This window comes from Amblyomma americanum, chromosome 10, assembly GCF_052857255.1.
Source record: "Amblyomma americanum isolate KBUSLIRL-KWMA chromosome 10, ASM5285725v1, whole genome shotgun sequence".
In the NCBI taxonomy this organism is placed as follows: Eukaryota; Metazoa; Arthropoda; class Arachnida; order Ixodida; family Ixodidae; genus Amblyomma; species Amblyomma americanum.
In genome coordinates this window covers 61,362,441-61,384,686 of record NC_135506.1, presented here as the reverse complement: position 1 = coordinate 61,384,686, position 22,246 = coordinate 61,362,441, and the positions used below count along the sequence as shown (strand labels likewise).

The 22,246-nt window shown below is 47.6% G+C and overlaps 1 protein-coding gene across 1 annotated transcript in view; it reads right to left on the bottom strand.

The window, feature by feature from the left end:
* Positions 1 to 16,344: 16,344 nt before the first annotated feature.
* LOC144108350 (D-amino-acid oxidase-like) overlaps positions 16,345 to 22,246 on the bottom strand; it is a 27,898-nt gene continuing 21,996 nt past the window's right edge. Inside the window, exons 9-10 of the mRNA XM_077641606.1 lie at positions 18,485 to 18,583; positions 16,345 to 16,563 (exon numbers count right to left, since the gene is read on the bottom strand). Of these exons, the coding sequence (XP_077497732.1) occupies positions 16,432 to 16,563; positions 18,485 to 18,583 (231 nt within the window). The 3' untranslated portion in view covers positions 16,345 to 16,431. The remainder of the gene's footprint in view (positions 16,564 to 18,484; positions 18,584 to 22,246) is intronic.

Below are 22,246 nucleotides of genomic sequence, written 5' to 3'. Positions count from 1 at the left end.
TCCTGCAAGGAACGTTCCATGCCTGTGGCTTCTTTAGCGAAGTCAGCGACGGTTCTTGGTGGGTCGCGTATGAGGCCAGCGAAGAGCTGCTCCTTCACACCACGCATGAGGTGGCGCACCTTGGTAGCCTCTGGCATGGCAGGGTCAGCCAGATTGAAAAGACGTGCCATGTCTTCAATAAACATAGCGACGCTTTCGTTCGCCTGCTGTGACCTGGTGCGAAGGGCGAGTTCGGCATTTTCCTTGCGTGCGTTTGTGCTGAAGGTAGCCAGCAACTGACGGCGGAACGCTTCCCAGTTCGTAAAAGATGCCTCATGGTTCTCGAACCATGTCTTCGCAGAGTCTTGGAATGAGAAATAGACGTTTCGTAGTTTTCGGTCGTTGTCCCACTGGTTAAAAGTGGCCACACGGTCAAAGCTGGACATCCAGTCCTCGACGTCCTCAAACCGATCGCCGTGGAAGGATGGTGGTGAGCGAGGGGTGAGAACTACAACGGGAGGGATAGTGCCGGAAGGCTGGCCTGTCTGACTGCCTGTAGTAGACGTCATGGTACGCACCGGCCTCGTCAGTGGCTGACAGTCAGGTTGCAGGCCTCGCAGGCGGCGGCTCGCTTTGTGGACGGGTGTTGTGTCCAAGCGTCGCTGATCAGCGTCAGAGTTGCCCTCGGGGTGAGCGTTCATGGAACGATACCCAGCACCTCCACCAAAATGTCGCCGACAAACGTAGGGCGGCACGAAAAGGGGCTTTTTTTAAACCGAAGGCCAGAAACCCAGCAGCGCGCGTTTCGTACGGGAACGTCCTCTTCTTCGCTCCCACACGAGCCCAGTAATGCCGCTCGGCCGCATGGCGGCGCTCGCAGAATGTGACCAGTGTGGCAATATGTTATATGAATTAGTTCTTTGACAATATGATTAGGTAGCAAAGCTATCCTTTTCACATTTGATCCTGTTTTAAAAAGGTAATACTCAGATTCTGACACTTCATCCTTGGAAAGGCGGCTTGCATAATGGTCATTGCCTGTAACTATATCCTAGTAATACACAAGAGCAAATGGAATCAGAGATGCATGCTTTTATAAGCCCATTCATTAATGCGCAGATCATCTTCACAACAACCTGTCTGGGGTAAATGTCACTGACACCTAGCATGGACCAAAATTCAAAACAAAGATAAGGCCCCTTATTACCTCCAACATTTGTTGCAAGGTGATAATCGCTCACTGAATTACACATCTGTGCTGGAAACTGTTTCACTAGAAGGTACACAGCTGCACACAGCTGCAGCTTAATTGCTACATATCAGACAAATGTTCCTTGCAACAAAAGAAAACCCTGGTGATTATGCCCCGTCGGATGCAGGCACTCCTCTGAGTGCCTGCCACTGGCGACAACTTGCCAGACATTGGCTTTTCTGCTGGCAGCCAGAGGTTCTTGCAACATGGACTACAGATAATATGGGCTTATTTGAAGATGGCTACAGTGAACAGGTCACTATACCGTAATAAGATGACCCATCTGCCAGCTGCACCCACTGTAAGCCCGTAAACTTCGTTTGTTGAGTGGTAACACCGTAATCATGCTTCACATGCTCCTTGAAGTTATCCTCTTAAGCCGCAATTCAGCCAATGCTTTTACAAGTGGTACCCCACGGCTTCCAAGCGTTGGAATTGGTTATGAAAGCTGCCTTTGATAGTGAGGTGGTAGTTTTTTTCCAGTGCGCTGCGAAAACCTTTGTTTGCAATGGTTCTTTTCGCGAACTTCGACTGAGCGGACCCGAAATGCAAGAGTGCCTTTTTGCTCGTAGGTACAATACATTCAGCAGAAATGGCAATCGTCATGAAAATTTAGCTGAAGTTCTTGGAGCCTTATGGAATGGGGGCCAGGGAGTTCGTGGCTGAAATTTAGAGTATGCGATGATGCTTTGAAAGCACTTAAGACCGGGAGGAAGTGATTAGGGATAAGTTCTTCAAGTATAAAAAAATCGTCAATATACTTAAGCGATGGGGTAGAGGTAGGACATCCGCCTCACGTGCAAGAGGACCGGGGTTTGAAACCCAGGGTCTCGCAATTCTCTACCTGGTCTAAAAAAAAAAGAAACCTCACGTGTCAATGGAATTGCACATCCAGGCCTGGGATGCATCTTTGTCTCGGTGACCAGAACCGACTACGCCCTCCCTCACCAGAACAGGATTTGGCCACCACGGTGTGGTACTTGGCAACAACAGAGTAGAAAAAAACTGATGGGTTCCTTGGGCATACCGTGTGGTTCCAATTGAAACCAGCTGGGCCCAATTGGTCAGCCAATTGGGCTTATGAATCTAACTGTGTAGACCATTTGGTGTCCCTGGTTTCAGTTGGGCATTCCAATTGGTTTTGTGTTTTCAATTGCATCACCTAACTGTTTCGTGCGGTTCCAACTGGTTTCGGCACTCCCAGTAGGAGCTTTTAAGAGGAACCATTTGAAAGCAATTGGAGCTCTGCGTTGGAACCCGGAAAAACAATTTGTAGCTGATCTGCCAATTGGACGCTCCAGCTGCTTCGAATTGGGCGATGCATTTGGAAAATATAAGAGGAAGTCAATGGTGTCCTTCACTGAGATCTGTTTATAGATATAGCAGACTATAAAATAGAACACTGGACTAATTATTTTCTTGAACAATAGATATTAGAAGCTTAATCTCTAGACTTGTTTATAATTCGCCTAATGGTCAACCGCTACTGGCTCCAGCTAGAGGGTCTCATGAGTGGAGTGTATAAGTGAGTGGAAAAGTGTGTTCTGTAGATATATGTTGAGAATTAAATTATGTTGGGTACAGTGTCTGACTATAAAGTGTTCAATGCACGCTTGTTGGCCTCACTTATTTTCATAAAAGCGGGTAATTATAATTTCAGTTCCCTTTGTCATAAAAGAAAGGCCAAGTAGTTCCATGTGAAATTCTACTGTTTTTATTTTTTTTGCTCGCTAGTTGAAACCATTTGAGCCGATTGGGTATGCCATTAATTTGTGTTAACTGGTGCGCTGTTCGGTGCACTTGGGTGGCCAATTCAAACTGGAAGCACCAGTTGGGCTCAATTGGTTGAGCCCAATGGGTGGCGAAAACGCAATTGGTGCTTGACCAGTTGGTTTCAACTGAAAATTTTCCAACTGGACTAATCGTTCTTTTTTGATTGGGCCTAGTAAAAAAAACGATGGGTCCAGTTGGAAAATTTTCAATTGAAACCAATTGCTCGAGAACCAACTGTGTTTTCGCCACCCATTGGGTACGACCGTTGAGCTCGACTGGTGCTTCCAGTTAGAAATAATTGGGCACCCAACCAGACCAAATAGCCCACCAGTTGAACTCAAAATGGTGGCATACCCATTCAACTCAAATGGTTTCAACTAGCTAGCAAAAACTAGAAACAGTAGAATTTCACTTTGAACTAATTGGCCTTTCTTTTATGGACAAGGGAACTGATATTATAATTCCCCGCTGCTATGAGAATTAAGTGAGGCCAACAAGCGCGCATTGAACCCTACATACAGACAATGTACCCCAACATAAATTCTCAACATATATCCACAGAGCACACTTTTGCATGCACTTATATGTTCCACTCATGAGACCCTATAGCTGGAGCCAGTAGCAGTTTACCATTAGGCGAATTTAACTATTTTAAGAATGCCCGTGGTGAGGGTGGAGATGATTAACAAGTCTAGAGATTAAGCTGATATCTTTTTTTTTCAAGAACATAATTAGTCTAGAGTTGTGCTTTATAGCCAGCTAAATATATAAACAGAACTCAGCGAAGGACGCTATTGACTTCCTCTTATATTTTCCAATTGCGTTGCACAATTGGAAGCAGCTGCAGCGTCCTGTTTGGACATCAGCTCCCAATTGGTTTTCTGGGTTCCAACGCGGAGCTCCAATTGCTTTCAAATGGTCCCTCTTGGGAGTTCCTACTGGGAGTGCCGAAACCAGTTGGAACCGCACGAAACAGTTAGGTAATGCAATTGCAAACACAAAACCAATAGGAATGCCCAACTGGAACTAGGAAAACAGAATGGTCTATAGAGTTGGATTCATGAGCCCAATTGGCTGACCAATTGGGTCCAACTGGTTCCGTTTGGAACCAAATAGTGTGCCCAAGTGAACCCATTAATTTTTTTTTTACTGGGTTGTTGCCAAGTACCACACCGTGGTGGCCAGATCCTGTTCTGGTGAGGGAGGGCGTAGTCGGTTCTGGTCCCCGAGATAAAGACGCATCAAAGGCCTGGATATGCAATTTCATCGACACGTGAGGTCTTTTTTAAACCAGGTAGAGAATTGCGGGGCCCTGGGTTTCAAACCCCGGTCCTCTTGCACATGAGGCGGATGTTTTATCTTTACCCCATCGCTGAAGTATGTTGACGATTTTTTTATACTTGCAGAACTTTTTCCTAATGACTTCCTCCCGGTCTTAAGTGCTTTCAAAACATCATCGCATACTCTAAATTTCACCCACGAACTCCATGGCCCCCAATCCATAAGGCTCCTAGAACTTCAACTAACTTTTCATAACGAGGGCCATTTATGCTGGATATCTCTACCTAGAAGAAAGAAGGCACTCTTTCGGGTCCGCTCACTCAGAGTTGGCGAAAAGAAGCATTGCAAACAAAGGTTTTCGCAACGCACTGGAAAAAAAGCAACCACCTCGCTATCAAAGGCGGCTTTGACAATCAATTCCAACGCTTGGAAGCCGTGGGGTACCACCACTTGCAAAAGCGGTGGCTGAATCGCGGCTTCAGAGGATAACTTCAAGGAGCATGTGAAGCTGTGAAGCGTGATGACGGTGTTTCAACTCAACAAACGAAGTTTACTGGCTTACGGTGGGCGCAGCTGACAAAGGACAGAATGGGAGACATGGGAGAGTCCTTTGCCCTGCAATGGGCGTAATCAGGCTGATGGTGATGATAATTATGATGATGAAGAAGCTAAGTTATCACGAGTCAAAATTTTGAATTTCAGTTCCTGCGCGTCGTTCCAACTCCTGTGGTAATTAAACCTAACCCGCAAATGGCCTTTTGTTCTGCGACTCAAAAGCAGCCCTTCAATGTCTTGATTCTGCTTTACGCCATGGCGATCACGATGAACTCATAGCTGAATTAAGACATCTTCAACACCAGGCGCCGGAAAAGGATGATGAGATCGCCTTCCAGAGGATACCGGGACACTGTGGCATTGTCGGAAACGATGCAGCTGACGCTGCAGCTCGATTGGCTCACGGCAGTGCCAACATTGTCCAGATACCGTTGACAAGGGCCGACGCAGCAAGACATCTGCAGATGATTGGGTGAAAAGAGATTTTAGCGTCATGGTCTTCTCCTGGAAACTCAACATGCCGTCTGCACCGCCTACACCCCTTACTTCAACTCAGTCCTCCGTCCGGCCTCTCCCGCTGCGATGCTACGCTGTTGTGTCGCGGCTGAGAGTGGCGTTTACAAATGCGTACTGCCACTTAATCGCAATGGCAGACTGTGGGTGCGACTAAGCAATAGAACACCTTCTTTGTAACTGCCCTCGGTTTTAACATCAGCGGGCACTCTTGGCTGCTCCCCCTTTTCTATCTCTCCCTCCGTTCCCCTTCTCACGTGTATGGTAGCATACCGAGCGCTGCCTAGGTAACCTCCCCGCCTTTCCGTTCGTCTTTCTCTCTCTCTCTCCTGTGCTCAAATTTTCACGCTGGAAGGTCTGCGCTCCTCCGCCGGCCCTACCTCCGGGGGCGGAGCTTCCTGAACCGGCTGATCTACGCGGCTTATTGGCCGCGGCCACGGTAGCTGCCTGTCGTCTGAAAGACTCTAACGAATAGCCTCGGAGCAGGGTGCGAGCATGAAAAAGTCGCTTGGAAGGGCTCGCCAACTTTCGCGCGTGATTTTGGGTTCCGTGCTGCGTGTAGAAGTGTATTATTTGGCTCATGTTTTATCTCTGATAACGCAGGAGCCGCTGCTACCGAGTGGCTGGCGTCACCGATCTCTTGAATGTGCCTGAACTACACGCAGCTCTCCGGTTTGGAGGAAGCGCTGCTGTCACCGTCGCGAGCTTCGACGCCAGCTGGAATTTGGGGGAATCGAAATCGCGAGCAACATTCGCTGCTGCGCCCGTTTTCTCGAGCGTCTCGAGCAGCGCTAACACTACTGCCCAATCGAACTGACGTAGTTACGTGCGCCCGGCAACTATCTGCCGAATCTCCGATGTACACCGATTCCAAGCGGCAGTACGGTACGCGAAGTAAACATGCTTGCGGAGCGAGTTCGTCTGCTACGAATTACGCTACTTGTAAAGTGCTGAGCCATAATACGTTGCACAATGACTTAGTCATGACTACGACGAAGAGTCATGACTTAGGTCATAGCTTGTTACGTTTCATCCTTCATGGCTTTACATCATAGCTTAGATGTGTAGTGAAATCATACACCGGCGTACTGCCTCCTCCGAATTTTGTGCCATACACGGCGGCGGGACGGCGGACGCCGGACGGCTTTTGTGCTACAATGCTTTCGCATTAAAAAAAAACGCGAATGCTCGTGCCGAGACAGCCAGAAAAAGAGAAAACTCAAAGTACACATGATGTGGATGAATATGCCGCAATTGCTGCCATATGAGTGTTTAGTATTGACACAACGAAACGAGCGCATAAGGGTTTGTTTATTGACATCGTTCGCTATGTATGCATCACCACAGAATACGGCACAGTACGCATGCATTCCAGCAACGGGGAAGCACAGGCGTAGCACAAATCAGACCTCAACTGTTGTCCCCGTACTTGCTGAGCCGGAAAATTCATTACAATTTATTTGCAGCGAGATGCAATCACACTTGCACTATGTCACTCTTAATAATAATAATAATAATAATTGGTTTTTGGTGGAAAGGAAATGGCGCAGTATCTGTCTCATATATCGTTGGACACCTGAACCGCGTCGTAAGGGAAGGGTAAAGGAGGGAGTGAAAGAAGAAAGGAAGAAAGAGGTGCCGTATGTTGTGGAGGGCTCCAGAATAATTTCGACCACCTGGGGATCTTTAACGTGCACTGACATCGCACAGCACACGGGCGCCTTAGCGTTTTTCCTCCATAAAAACGCAGCCGCCGCGGTCGGGTTCGAACCCGGGAACTCCGGATCAGTAGTCGAGCGCCCTAACCACTGAGCCACCGCGGCGGGGGTATGTCACTCTTCGTATCTCGTAGTGCACGTAGTAGCTGGCCCCTTTCAATTGTGTTTTCAAAGCACAGGTACTTTACTGCAGGCTTTAAAACAGATTTATTTTACACACATGTCTCGGCCATCGCCCACGTAATAATTCTTACCTGCTGCCATTCCTTGGCATCTTCTGACCCCTCCCCCACCTTGAAATTGACAGCTTTCTTGATGTATCCGCTGTGCACTACACCACTCTCTTTTTCAAGAATGAAGCGCACGGAGTCTTCCTGTTACTGTATATCCATTGCTTTTTCTTTGGGGGCCTAACCCGGTGGGATCACGGGGCTGCTGCTGGCGTTGCGTTGGGGCATTGTCGTTGCATGTTTCGAATGTTTTTGTACTCGTCTGTCTTCTTGAAGAGTGAGGCATTTCCCTTGTTATTTGTTCACTTGCATTGCTGACTGTGATGCTTTTGCCTTGCTTTCTTTGCCATTTTTAGAGCCTGGGGCCTGAATGTTGTCGACAGCTTGTTTAGTTTTCTTGGTTTCATGGGCACCACATACCTACGTGTACGCTGGTAGTTTGTTTATGCCTTTTCTTATGCTCATATGTCTTCATTTCTGGCTTCTTTACGTGGTCGCTCTTAGCAGTGTTGGTGTTTGCACTGTACTCTAAGTATGATTAAGTATGATACGGCGGCAAGTCGGCGAACTTCGCCCGGCAGTGCTCGACGCCAGGCACCGAAATATACCCAGGCCGCTTCCGGTCTGGACCGACCAGATATTGACGCACAGCTTCCGAGGAGACCGGAAGCGGCGGGTGACTCGAGGCAGTAGCAGCGTAGAGAACCTCTTCTGGTTTGACTGCTTGCGCCTGCCGCCAGCAACCTATGGTCGCCGTATGTGGACGATGAGCCGATGAGCAAAGCAGTGGTTTGAGTATAGGTAAATGTGATTATTGCGAAAATAAATGCTCCATCATGCACGAAATGTAGATTTTTTGAGAGGACACTTCCTAATCTCGGATCCAAACGGCTGTGTTTGCTCCCTCATGCGAAAAGTGCCGAAGAAAACGCGCCACGAATGACAAAGTGCAAAGGCAGCATTTCTCCGGGGTTGCACCCATTTACAACGAACACTGACCCAGCACGAAAGAGGTCAACCTGGCATTTAAAATGCGTATTGAGCGGGCGTTCCGATGTTCGACATTCCGAACATGCAAATGCTTGCAGCCCCGCCGCGGTGGCTCAGTGGTTAGGGCGCTCGACTACTGATCCGGAGTTCCCGGGTTCGAACCCGACCGCGGCGGCTGCGTTTTTATGGAGGAAAAACGCTAAGGCGCCCGTGTGCTGTGCGATGTCAGTGCACGTTAAAGATCCTGCAGGTGGTAGAAATTATTCCGGAGCCCTCCACTACGGCGCCTATTACTTCCTTTCTTCTTTCACTCCCTCCTTTATCCCTTTCCTTACGGCGTGGTTCAGGTGTCCAAAGATATATGAGACAGATACTGCGCCATTTCCTTCCCCCAAAAAACCAATTATTATTAATTAATGCTTGCAGAGACCTGCGCCCACGTGCTACATACAGTAAGTGGACATTATGGCCTTGAAATGACCACGCACTGTTTAACTTTTAACAGAAGGGTCAGTGTGACTAATGTCACAGGCCTCTTCGTTCAGTGGTATATTTGCTACTTGAAGACTATTGCCTTCGCGTCCATGGAACCGGGGCGCCGCCTGCTGCTAGTTCGCTCCATGTATTTTCATCCATCCAACACTGGGCGACGCGCCGCCGCTCGTTTTTGGACGGTTGAACTTCGCCGAAAAGAGCGTCGCATCTAGCCCGGCTTTGAGCCCGTAGAATGCGTGACTGTGCTGTCGCATGCTCAGGGCATCCCATTGTCCTGAGCAGGTGGCTTGAAAGCAAGGCGCTTACCGGCTCCCAGAGTAAGAGCAATGAGTTTTCTGTTTCTCACTCACTCACTCACTCACTCACTCACTCACTCACTCACTCACTCACTCACACACTCACTCACTCACTCACTCACTCACTCACTCACTCACTCAATTTTGAAAACTCGACGAAAGGATGTACGGAAGCGCATATTATCGTTTTAGCTTGTCTAACATGTCGCTCTTTATTGCGACCCTTGACGCTGAACATGCAAGTAGCGTCTGGTGACGGATAAGTGGCATTAATCATGTTTCCAACCAGTCAATCATGGAAGTAAAAACTCGCTGGCCATTTTACGGCGCACATAATTTAGCCCAGACTCAGCCCAGATGCACAATAAGCGTATATTGAGCGCAAACAACCTCTAAGGTCTGTCCGTGCGCACCTTCCGTCACCAACAGAATTTTATCTCCTTATCAGACGGCCGATGCTTTCCGCGAGGCGACGGGCGCGCGGAGATATTAAGCTGTCACTTCCGAGGATGGCGGTTATCGCTCTCTTTGTGGACACAGCCTGCAACCAGACGCGAGTCCAAGTATTTTCCGCCTGATGATGGAGTGCTCAATGCTCGGCTGCTTTCTTGGCTAAGGCAGACAAGCTTTTGCAAAACTGCGAAGACGCCGTAGTGAAAGCATGGCGTCTCACCGCTATACTTGCGTCGGCTTTTCGCCCAAGGCGGACCGCAAGAGCATCGAATTCCTTCGCCCGATGCCCTGCCAGCGGCTGTGCAGCGTCTGCAGCGTCCTGGCCGACGTAGCTTTCAGCCTTGGCTGTCATCACGTGTTCTGTGTCGCCTGCATGAACGACCTGCTGCTGAACTCGACCGTCGCCGTCTGTCCCTTCGACGACAAGACGTTTCGGAACGTGAGCATGAGCTGCGACTCCGCGTCAGAAGGCTACGTCACGGCCTGCCAGTCGTACTGCCTCAACAGGGCGTTCGGATGCGGTTACGTGGGCCGCATGTCCGAAATGATCGAGCACTACTACTCCGAGTGCGACTACCACGTCGTCTACTGCGGCGCCTGTGCCAAGCCCGTGGCCAGGGTTAACGTTCTGGCTCACCTTCGAGACGGCTGCGCTGGTGGAGTCTTGTCGTTGGGAAACGCGCTCACGTCTTCGACCGTGTCGGGCAGTCGCAGCGCCGCGTCGGAAGAAGAAGAATGCTTGTCCGCCGCCTTACGAATCATCGAGACCTTCAAAACAACTACCTCTGACAGAACAGAGAGAGAAATCGATGAAAGGGCACTAGGCAGTAGCGACGTTGACTCCGGCCTTCCCAGCGACGTCGAGACCATAGCGACTGTGGGGTCGTGGCACGATGGGACGACGGACGACTCAACGCAGACTGAACAGGAGTGGTCGAGCTTCGAGTCGACGGTCTCCTCTGTGCATAGCGATGACCTGCTGACACAATGCAGCGACGGTGATAGGCCAGCGCAGGAGTCGCCGGTTCAGTCATCAGTTCCCGTGCCTCATGCCAACGGTTCCAATAACAGCCAGGATTCAGTTCATCCACTGGAGTCATACAGTTCAGTGGAAACAGTGCCCGAGCCAATAACGCAACCCTTGGTGATGTTCGACTGGGTTGTGAAGGATTTCCGCAAGTACCGCAACCCACCGTGGCCGGAGTTCAAGAGTGACGTTGTGACCGTCGGTGGCAACGGCTACAAGCTAAGACTGGAGGGAAAGTTCAAGTTCGTCAACTGCCCGATGCGGTTCTTGGCGCTCTACATGCGGATACAGAAGGGGCCCGATGACGCGTCGCTGGAGTGGCCGTTCAGGCATCGGTGCTGCTTCCTGTTGATGCACACGTGGAACCAGCAGCGGGACATGAAGTTCAGGCTCGACGACCTCATGGACGTCGACAAGATACCGAAGGCTGCCAGAGCCCGACTGAGCCGACCCAAGGCGGTGGAAAATTTCGCGGTCGGCATTGACCAGTGCATGGCCGTGAACCAGATGGTGGAAGGTGGGTTTGTGCGGAAAAATGCGTTTTGGATTCGCTTTGTCGTTGAGTAGCTCAAAACTGTTTACGACGGCCTTGAGAGTAACTCAGATGCTGGACGGTCTACACAGCCTGCGCGATTGCTAAGGAAAAAATTCTTTCCTCCTCCTGATCTGCACAAACAAGTAACTAATAAACAATTTTACCATACTAACGTGGCCGGAATAAGCTGACATTGAATTATTTTATAATTACCAATTACCCCAGGGCTCCTGTTGGCCTCTGAGATCGAGTTGTCTGTCAAAGGACATGACAGCACTTGCTGCTGACCAGTTAGGCAAGTACCAAATATGCATGCGGTATCGTAGCCATAGTCATGTGTATGTTGATGGCTCAAGTCCTAAAGATACATCCATATCTGCATCCGTAATTGAAGAGCTTAATGAACAACGAGCAGTCAAGCGGGCACACGCAACAGTGTCGGTGACTGCTGAAATATATGCTATCTACTTGAAACTACCGTTCACAGTAGCAGTAGGAGATCCACGTAGGCTGTTGATCTTCAGCGACCAACAGGCTGCATTAAAATCCCTCCACAGCTCAAGTTCTGCAACATGGAAGTCAAGTTTGGCTAACGGAACGTTTAAAGAAATATTCAAGGCATCAAAGGTGCAGTCTTCCAATGGATATCCGAGCATTGTCTTATCCAAGAAAGCACTGAAGCAGATGCAGCGGCCAGGCAAGCTCATGCAAATGCTTCAACTTCTAGCCTGCCATTCCTGAATTCCGCCGTCTTTTAAGATATACGCGAGTGGGTACGAGCGAAAAGATGCGGTTCCAGCCAAGTTATACAACTTCTATCCTTTATCAAATTCACCCCTCTCACAGTTTGCAATCCCTGTCCCGCTAACAGAGGTCTAGAAACTCTATAATTCACCACTTACGATTGGAAACCGCCTACAATATAATTGGCCATGCAGACAACCCACGATGTATGTGCATGTGGTCACGAGGATGAGGATGTAACTCATCTCTTACTGAATTGCCAACAGCATGACAGTTTTATGACCAGACTGAAGGTCCTGACCACCCTTGATAACGGCATCTCAGTCTTCATAAGGTATATGGGAGACGCATGCGCTAGGGAAGCGGGCGATCATGGCACTGGGACCTTTCCTAGAGGACTGTGGCGTCCTCGGGAGGTACTAGATACTGCTTGTGTAAATTGTGTGATTGTTCACCTCGGCTCGTGCTGTCCAATGTACTGACAATCACTTATATGCGTTTATATTACGTACTCGATGTATGCGATACCGTTTTGTTACTGCTCATTGTTTCTCCTTCATTTCTTGGATATGTGGTTTTTATACCGTTTATTGCGATTAGGGCATAACATTGCTGATAGTATGTACTCATTTTATGTCATTAGGTAATAACACTACTTATAATTTGTTTGTATATTTTGTGCTAGCATTTATGGGGAGTTCATTGTATTATTTGTATTGTGAATCATGCGTGTTATAGGTGCGATTTGTTGAGCGTTATGTCAACAGTTCAAGTGCTTTTCTATCAGTATGTGAAAAGGAGTAGCTATAGTGCCACAATCAGACACCATCTCCTTTTATGTCCATGTCAATAAAAGAAAAGAAAGGAAGTAAGAGGAATGTCCGAAGTGTCACATTACTTCCAAACGATAATTACACTTCGCTTCTAAATATTCACCATAAAGTTACCCAAGGCTGTAGTTGGCACTAATTATAAATGGCAGTAGTGAATGTACGCGAAAACTTTCTTCACAAAGTGTTTTCGTTTTATTGTGACTATATCCTGTACCATTTCAAGCCCATCTTGCTTTCTGACTAGTTTTTTTCGGTGGATGTACACTTTCAGAGTCACTTAATTTGATCTCCTTGTCAATGTATAAAGGTGTCTGGAATGGATGCCCGCACAGTGTTTCGCGGCTAATTTAACTCTACCAAGAGCTGTGATTCCCGAACTTCCTGGAGTGTCTTTTGAAGATGAATTTGACCGTATAGCAGAATAAGCTTTTTGATGAGGACAAAACGCACAGCACTTCGTCATGCTTTAATCCTTATATTGTCTTTTGAGCGACTGACTTTGCGGTACTGGTATTTTGTTGGGACGAGCAAACCAGCTACGCTTCCGAAGAGACGGCAAAACGGATACGACATCAAAAGGTTGTGCTGCTGATTGAGCGTGGCTGTAAATAAACAAGAACCTCTCAGACGGCAGAACAGGCAAAGGTGACTGGCTCGTGAAAAGCGCAAGAGGGTGACCTATAGCCATTGATAGCTGGTCACAAGACATACCTTGATAAGTCTTTAAGCGCTAGGGTCCTCCTAGGTCGTTCTGGATAACACGAAGCGCGAGCGGTGCCATTGGAACTAGAGATGATAACAGTGAGAGCTTCGCCGGCCCGAAGAAAAATATTGATGGCCGATATCGCCTCCGGGCACAGTCGACAAGAAACAACCATAAGCACGGGGCTCCGAGGCATCCTTCTTGTCTCGCTGGAACATATGGCAGTATAGCACTTACCAGGATGTATATAATAGCTCCGCACCCAGGTTTTCTGAGCATCCGGGCTTTTTACGACCGGCAATATTTCACTGACCACACCAGTTCGTGGAGCTGTAAGCGGGTTAAAAGATTTGAAGTCACGGATGGACTGATTTCATTGCTGCATCTGACAACACTGTTTAACTTGTTCTCCGAGACGGCCCAACGTTTGTGTCTGCCTTCTTCGTCATTAAAGGTGCACTATAAGAGGAATCGGAACTCGTCTTTTTAACATGAAAAAAAAAACAATCACAAAAACAGGGGACAAGAAAAGGAGTGTTCACAACACAACGACTGGCCTTCTCGTCTTTTTACCGCAGGAACTCGATCTACTTCTTCCTAGCATTCTTAGAAACTTCGTATTGTCCTGTGTGACCGATTTGCCCAATTTAAATCGGATTAAACGTCCCGGCTTCTGCTTTTTTTTAACTCAACGCTGAAGGTAGTAGGAGTCAATCAACGCGCGGAGTGCCCTTCAGCCAGTCCCGTGGCGGCTTGCCGCTCTGCCATCGGCGTAGTGATACGTAAACCAAACAGTCCACGCGTATTTTGATTTCCGTGGGCCTAATTTGCGGCTATGTTGTCTGCGACTGGAATTATTTATTCACAGAAACCTAACAAAAACAAAATAAAAGCGAATGCGAAGCCGCCACGGGAGTGGCTGAAAACCACTCCACGCATTGGTTGGCTCCTTCTACCTTCAGCGATGAGTTCAAAAATGGCGGGAACCATGAAGTTTAATCCTATCTAAATTAAGGAAATCGGCTGTACATGACAATTTGAAGTTTCTAAGAAAGCTCGGGACATGCAGACCGAGTCCCCGCGGTAAAAAGACCAGTTCAGATTCCTCTTTAGTGCACCTGTAAGATGTTTTAGAGGGTAACGGAGATAGGGAGGGGAGAGAAAAGGCAGGGAAGTCAAGCAGAAAATGGTTCCGTTTCGCCATCCCCCACTGCGAAAAAGGTAACAGGTGATATGAAATGGTAAGAGAAGGATGTGACGTATGATCAATGGCGTCATTTAAAAGGACAATGAGCACAACTCCATGTAATTTAGTTCTTGGTAAAATTCAATTTCATTCCGTTTCCTGGCGACATTTTTCAGCGTCAGAATTATGCATTTACTGCTGAGAAAGACGAGGACGAAATAGACTTCGTGATCACTGTTTCCATGTGAATAGCGGCATAACCTAGCCTCAGGGATCCGCGAATTTCTCGTGACGTCACTTCAGTTATCTTTGCAAAAAAAAAAACGCTTCGTGCTAGCGATGTCTGGTTTCACTTTTTGCATCTTTGCTTTTGGTGCTTTCATGTGAAAATACCGTACCGTCTCTCATACCAGAAAGTGGTACCCCTGTCCGCATATGCAGGCCAGCTTCAGTATATCCTTAGTGTCCCTTTCAAGACACGCGCGTTCGCCGTAGTCATCAACAGGATTTTCAGATTCCAAGTCACTATTGTGGGCAACAAAAATGACGGTAGGATTACGTAGTTAGGCTAAATGAGAATTACATGCGATAGCACTTCGGTTCCGGCGTTCGGGTAGTGATATAATGGAATAATGCTCATAAATATGGAATTATTCACTCTCTACTATAAAATTCACAGACAACGCGGTGTCCTCATATCACTCCTGGCGCAGAGGTGCAGCGGCTAAGGGATGCTCCACTGCCCTGCGGTGGCAAACGCTGCCACCAGTGAGGCCCGTGACGCAGGTTGCGGCTCCCGAGCGACCTCTCGCGATCAATAATTATTTGAACAGCCACCTGCCACGGTGGGCAGTTTGCTTACAGTCCGGTAGGCAAGCTGTCAGGTGTATAGATGTCTAGGTGGGCAGCCCGCCACAAAGCAAGCATCCAACAAACAAACAAACAAACAAACAAACAAACAAAGAACGGCTAAAAGCTGGGAGCGGCCACTCTAAGTGCATGCGAACTAAAAATGCGTCTACTACCTACTAGCTGCCGCCAACTTCCACCCCCCATTGGCAGTGGGAGATAACTGTAGAAGCGAATATATGGTATGTAAAACCAACACTGCTTACGTCATACGATCGCACGTCATTTCTTTCATTTTTATGTTCGCAGATTTGTTCATTCTTATTGCTTATTGTAAAATATTCCACGTGCTTGCCCTAGTGGTAGCTTGAACAGTCACTCTTACAATACCAGTTTGCGCTTGCTTTTCCGACACATGTGTTCCCATTTCAATGGCAGTCATTGTTATTCTGTCCAATAGGCGGTTATATTTCTTGACGAGTTGATTTTTTTAATGTTTGGGATGCATTGTTATTTTGCCCTAACTTGAAACTGCACTGAATGCCCGCCTGCTATGGTCTCAATGTGACGCTAAGAGTATTGTAAATAAATGAGAGAAATAAGGCTTACTATGGCTCCTGCACGGCCCTTCATGAGTGTTGCTGAAGGCGTTAACAGTGCACCGTGCAGGTGAGTAACGGAGCAGTAAAAGTTCCTCGAAGGATTAACATTTTGAAACGTAACTGACAATAGTAATAAAAGCAGAAGCGTTTTGGGCATATCGTATACGGACGGAGATACTCGTGTAGTGGGTAAACAATGAGAGAGAATGATTAGACACAAGTTAGCACAAACACGGTTCTTTTAATTATCAGCAGGGAGGAACAGAAGAGCACAACGCGGAATCAGTTTCTTCGACAACTCTATATATACCTATTAGGATACAGGAGAAGGCCACGTGAGGCACCGACAGTACGTATGGTTTTAAGAGGCGGTGTCTTCTCTCGAAGAGAGCTTGGAAACCATGTAGCCACTGGAGATCAGAGCATGGAGCGCCTCGTTCTTCGAGCATCGCGGATGACGTCACGAAGAAGTCGTACCACGTCGCCGGCGCAGCCCCAGGATAAGGTGAGACCGCAACCGCCGTGGCCGTAGTTGTGCACGATCGGCAACTGGGCAAAGCGCGGACAAATAATTAAAGACCAGTTTTTGGATCGTGGCTGAGTTGGAAAGTGGCGCAAAAAAAGCAAGGTCGGTAGAGAGCAAAGGAATACTGAGCAGGTGCCTACTGATACACATTTCTCCCATGAGGATGCATATGAACTACATAGGCTACATCCCTCAATATCCCTCCAGAGAAAAGTATACTACAGCTGTATCTTACCAGTACTCACCTACGGGGCAGAAACGTGAAGGCTAACGAAAAGAGTTCAGCTTAAGTTAAGGACAACGCAGCGAGCCATGGAAAGAAAAATGATAGGTGTAACGTTAAGAGACCGGAAGCGGGCAGAGCGGGTGAGGGAACAAACACGGGTTAATGACATCCTAGTCGAAATCAAGAGGAAGAAATGGGCTTGGGCAGGGCATGTAATGCGAAGGCAAGATAACCGCTGGTCCTTAAGGGTAACGGAGTGGATTCCAAGAGAAAGTAAGCGTAGCAGGGGGTGGCAGAAGGTTAGGTGGGCGAATGAGATTAAGAAGTTTGCAGGCAAAGGGTGGATGCAGCGGGCAAAGGACAGGGTTAATTGGAGAAACATGGGAGAGGCTTTTGCCTTGCAGTGGGTGTAGTCAGGCTGATGATGATGATGAGGTTAGATCATACACGCGCATGGACGAAAAAAGAAAACAACGATCATGCGCTGTTCTTGTACGGTTTGAGGACTGCGTGAAAAGCATGAAATGTTCGTATCCAACTTTCTTGGATAAAAATTTTGAATACTCGAAAATTGTAAGGTACTGTATAGTTATAGAAAGATTGAAGGTAAAAGTTCATGATTCTGATGTGTAGCAACATCTTTCCTTTGAAGTGTTTCCGTCCCTCGCATTGAGCAGTTAATACTGCCATAGAAAACCAATGGGGAAAGCTTTTGACGATAGCAAAAACGTTAGAAACAAAAAATGCAAGCCTGCCAACGGGAGATATGCGGTATTATTTAACGTGCGCTGACGCCACACAGAACACGGGCGTTGGAATCAGCAAAGGAACGCCAAAGCCACTGAGCCACCACGGCGGCTTGATACATGAAATCGATGTGAGGACGGAGCAAGGGCGACACCAGGGGGTCGGGGACGTCATGGTACTGCCAAGAATTTTCCGTAAAGGAAGACAAAAAAAAAATCAACGACTCATTGACTTAGGAGGCGCTGAGTTCTGTTTAAGTATACGTCTTCTCACTTCTGAGCGCACCCACTCTGGCCTCAAAAAGTTCGCGTTGAAGAGGTGTTGCAAAGGCCATTATATGGTTCATCTTTAAAGCAAAAATTCAGCGCACAGGGATGAAGGACACCGGAAGAGGGGACACTTCATCACAAAGGAACGCTATGAAGGCGCTCCTGAAGTTGTTAAAGGGCTCGGGGTTCAGTTCCAGACTCTAAACTTTGAGTTTTCAGTGTGCGCCCTCTCTCCCCTTGTCGTAGGGGTTGATGGACTCGTGATTACCTCATTTCGTTGCCGCTTTTTCTTTCCTTTTTTCTCCTCTCTGTTCCCCTCCCCGCTTGTAGGGTAGCCAACTGGGCATAGCCTGGTTAACTTCCCTGCCTTTCCGTCCTTCTGCCTCTATCTCTGTCTCTTTCGTACATGTTAGCTGAATTTTGCTTTCAAGATGAACTGCGCTATTAACCTTCTCCATCATGGGGTACCGGTCAAGTTTGCATACTCTTAAAATATTGTTTTCTATAGATTGCTGCGCCCTGTATTTTGTACATGCTGTAAGGCCTGGCTACCAGAAGGCGCCACCTGAACGGCTGCTACCGCGGTTTGAAAAATTAGGATAGGTAATGCATAGGAGAGCGGCCGTCACTTTCGCCCTGTGTCACCGTGTAAACTATGAATTCGGTGTCTCTTCGCCACCACTGAGTCAGCTTCCTCCTCACCTTTCTCGTTCCGTCGTCCAGAAGCCGGTTTTCCAGCTCCAGACGGAGCGGGTTCCTCACGGGCCTCAAGCCGACGTAGTCTCCCAGGATCTTTCCGTTCTGCGTGCACAATAAGAACGACAGACAGGTACACTGCAGACGCCGCGAGTTTGAGTGGCATCCGCTTGCACCGTGAAATAAATCACGGTGAAGCATAAAAAAGAATAAAAATAAAAGAGCCTCTGCCTGCGCCATAAGTATAACAGGCTTAAGCCAATACAAAATAAATAAATGGGGCCAAAGTCAAAGTAAATTTAAAGTGAAAAAAAAGTCGTTAGCTACCACTAGCAAAACGGCAGTCCAGGCAGCGGGCATAATCAGCGGGGGTTTATTTGCGATCCAAAATATGAGTATGTAGCTAGAAGAAATGTTCTTTTGCGCAAATAAAACGACACACGAGAAAGGCGACACACACACACAAGCGCAAACTGTCAACTGGCTTTATTGGCGGAAGGCCACACCATATAAAGGCCGAAGAGTGGGGTGATATTCCATGAAAAAAAGAAAGAAAGAATGAGATAACAAAACAAGGTGCGAAAAAGCCAGTAAAGCAGAACGCATGCGCGGGCAGACATGCGTAAGACATGAAAAGAAACATTTGTGAAAATTAACAGTTAGCCGCTTTAAAAAAGGCGATCTCCGCCACGAACAGAGATAAAGAAGGTTCGCTGATGCACTCGCCACCAAGTTTCTTTATATGATAGGCTTCTAGGCTAATCTGTGCCGTCTTATCTCTACTCTTGCCAAGAACCTTCGTCTCTTCAAACCGGGTCACACATTCTTCACAGTTACTAACGTGCGCAACCAAATGCACGTATTTGTCCTCTCGGTTTTCTAAATTTAGGGCGTGTTCCCCCAGACGGTCATTCAGACAACGTCCAGTTTGGCCGACATAAAACTTTCCACAAGACATAGGAATGGAGTAAACCACTGCAGTGGAACACCGAACGAACGTTTTCTGGTGCTTCTTCAGACACCCACGTTTTTTTTGCGTCACAAATGCGTGGGCAGAGCTTTCCCAATTTGTTGGGAGCTGAGAACACGACAGGTACACCGTGTCTGCTTGCAACTTTTTTGAGGTTGTGCGAAATTTTGTGGATATACGGCACGACCTCAGGCCTAGGGGCCTTTTGTTGAGTTTCAGCAATTTTTGGCCCTGCTCCACGTTTGGACTTCTGAAGAATGGCCTCGGAAACGGCAGTCAGAACCGACCAGGGGAACCCTGCAGCCAAAAGCCGGCTTATCTGATGATTAAAACTGTCAAACATTTGATGTGGACACGATTTTTGGAGAGAAGATTCCATACAAAGCGAAGCTATTCCTCGTTTTATAGTCTTGGAGTGCGGAGACTGGACGTTGTCTGAATGACCGTCTGGGGGAACACGCCCTAAATTTAGAAAACCGAGAGGACAAATACGTGCATTTGGTTGCGCACGTTAGTAACTGTGAAGAATGTGTGGCCCGGTTTGAAGAGACGAAGGTTCTTGGCAAGAGTAGAGATAAGACGGCACGGATTAGCCTAGAAGCCTATCATATAAAGAAACTTGGTGGCGAGTGCATCAGCGAACCTTCTTTATCTCTGTTCGCGGCTGAGATCGCCTTTTTTAAAGCGGCTAACTGTTAATTTTCACAAATGTTTCTTTTCATGTCTTACGCATGTCTGCCCGCGCATGCGTTCTGCTTTAGTGGCTTTTTCGCACCTTGTTTTGTTATCTCATTCTTTCTTTCTTTTTTTCATGGTATATCGCCCCTCCCTTCGGCCTTTATGAGGTGTGGCCTTCCGCCAATAAAGCCAGTTGACAGTTTGCGCTTGTGTGTGTGTGTCGCCTTTCTCGTGTGTCGTTTTATTTGCGCAGAAGAACATTTCTAGATCAAGATGAACAACCAACTCGCCCAACAGGAAGTTTTAATGTAGATAGAAGGCTTATATAATGTCTAACAAAATCTTCTTTCTTGAAGAGGCTTGATTAACAACAAATACAGGTTGCAATGCTGTCAAGTTTATGACGTCTTGATGTCCTAAGTTCTCTTGCATAGTCTTCAGGAACATAAGACTTCGTCTTTTCCGATGTGGGACAATGGCTTCGTTGAAACCCTCGAGCCGTAGCACCTGCTCTTCTAGGCTTGATGACCCTACAACTAGTTGTTGTAGTCCTCCTATTCTCACACTGGAACTGCAAGAAAGATGTCTAAAAATAGATCGCACCGTAACAGGCTGATCCACTCAAAGTCTTACCTTATGGTCTTGGAGTGCGCGAGGTGAAAATAAGAAACGCCTAAGGGGTGTGCAATTTCATCGCCATCTTCAGGCTGACGATGCCCACTGCAGGACAGAGGCATCTTCTATATCTCTTCAATTAACCTGGTCTTGCTCTGGCAGCGGCCACCGTATCTCCGCAATTAAGCTTCCTAACCTCATCTGCCCACCGAAATTTCTGTCGCCCCCTGCTACGCTTGCATTCCCTTGAAATCCACTCCGTTACCCTTAAGGACCGGCAGTTATCTCGCCTTCGCATTGCATGCCCTGCCCAAGCCCATTTCTTTGCTCTATTTCGACTAGGATGTCATTAAACCGCGTTTGTTTCCTGACACACTCCGCCCTCTTCCTGCTTCTCAACGTTACACCCACATTTTCCTTCCCATGGCTCGCTGCGTTGTCCTTAGCTTAAGTTGAACCCTTTTCGTTAGGCTCCACGTTTCTGCTCCGTAGGTGAGTACCGGTAGGATACAGCTGTTGTACACTTTTCTCTTGAGGGATATTGGTAAACTGCCATTCACGATCTGAGGGAACCTGCCAAATGCGCTTATCCTCATTCTTATTCTTTTGGTTATTTCACTCTCGTGATCCGGATCTGTAGACCTCTAAGTAGACCTTTACCACTTCTAGCCCCTCGCTGCCAATTGTGAACTGCTGTTGTGCTACTTCGGTGCACGTTAATGAACAGGTGGTCGAAATAAGTCCGGAGCTCTCCACTAAGGTTTCTGTCATGGTCCGTGTGCAGCATCGAGACACACCACACCATTCCATACTATACCGCGCCGTACCGTGCCGTACCACGCAGTACCGCGCCGTACCGTGTCATGTCGTACCTTGCCGAGCCATACCGGTCCGGTCCGTTCCGGACCGTGCCGTGCCGTACCGTTCCACCGTTGATTCAATGACGGCGAGAAGGAGCAAACTGCTCTATTTTTCTAGATTTTAATAATCATGAACACAGTGTGCAAGTTCTGATGATACGAAACCTGTGGCCGTATTTTGTGAGCATTCTATCTCTGCTTCACTTTAATTTTTCTTTCATACGATGTAGCATCAGAAGTCTTTCTGGGAAAAAAAGGTGTCGTTGGTCATCAAATCCTTTGATTGGCTGGAGCGAAGTGACATAACCAGACCGGAACTGACGTCATTTCCGGAAAAGGCATGAACACTTTCTTATGCTATCGCATTTACAACACATAATGCTTAGTGAATTTTTTGTTGTGATTTTTTTACCTCTTTTTCATTGACCAGCCCGCCTGTGATAGCCAGCCAATGACACTGCTTGCTAACGACCAATCGCGGCGTAACATGCGCTAACTGCGAGTAACAAGTGAACGACAGAAATAATAGAAAAGTGAGTCGGGACAAAATGAGGCCCGATAAAACACTGCGTGGTTTCCTAGAGTATTAAAAATCGAAGAACATATAGTCCTAGTCGCTGTTACGCTACGAACAGCTTTGAGAAA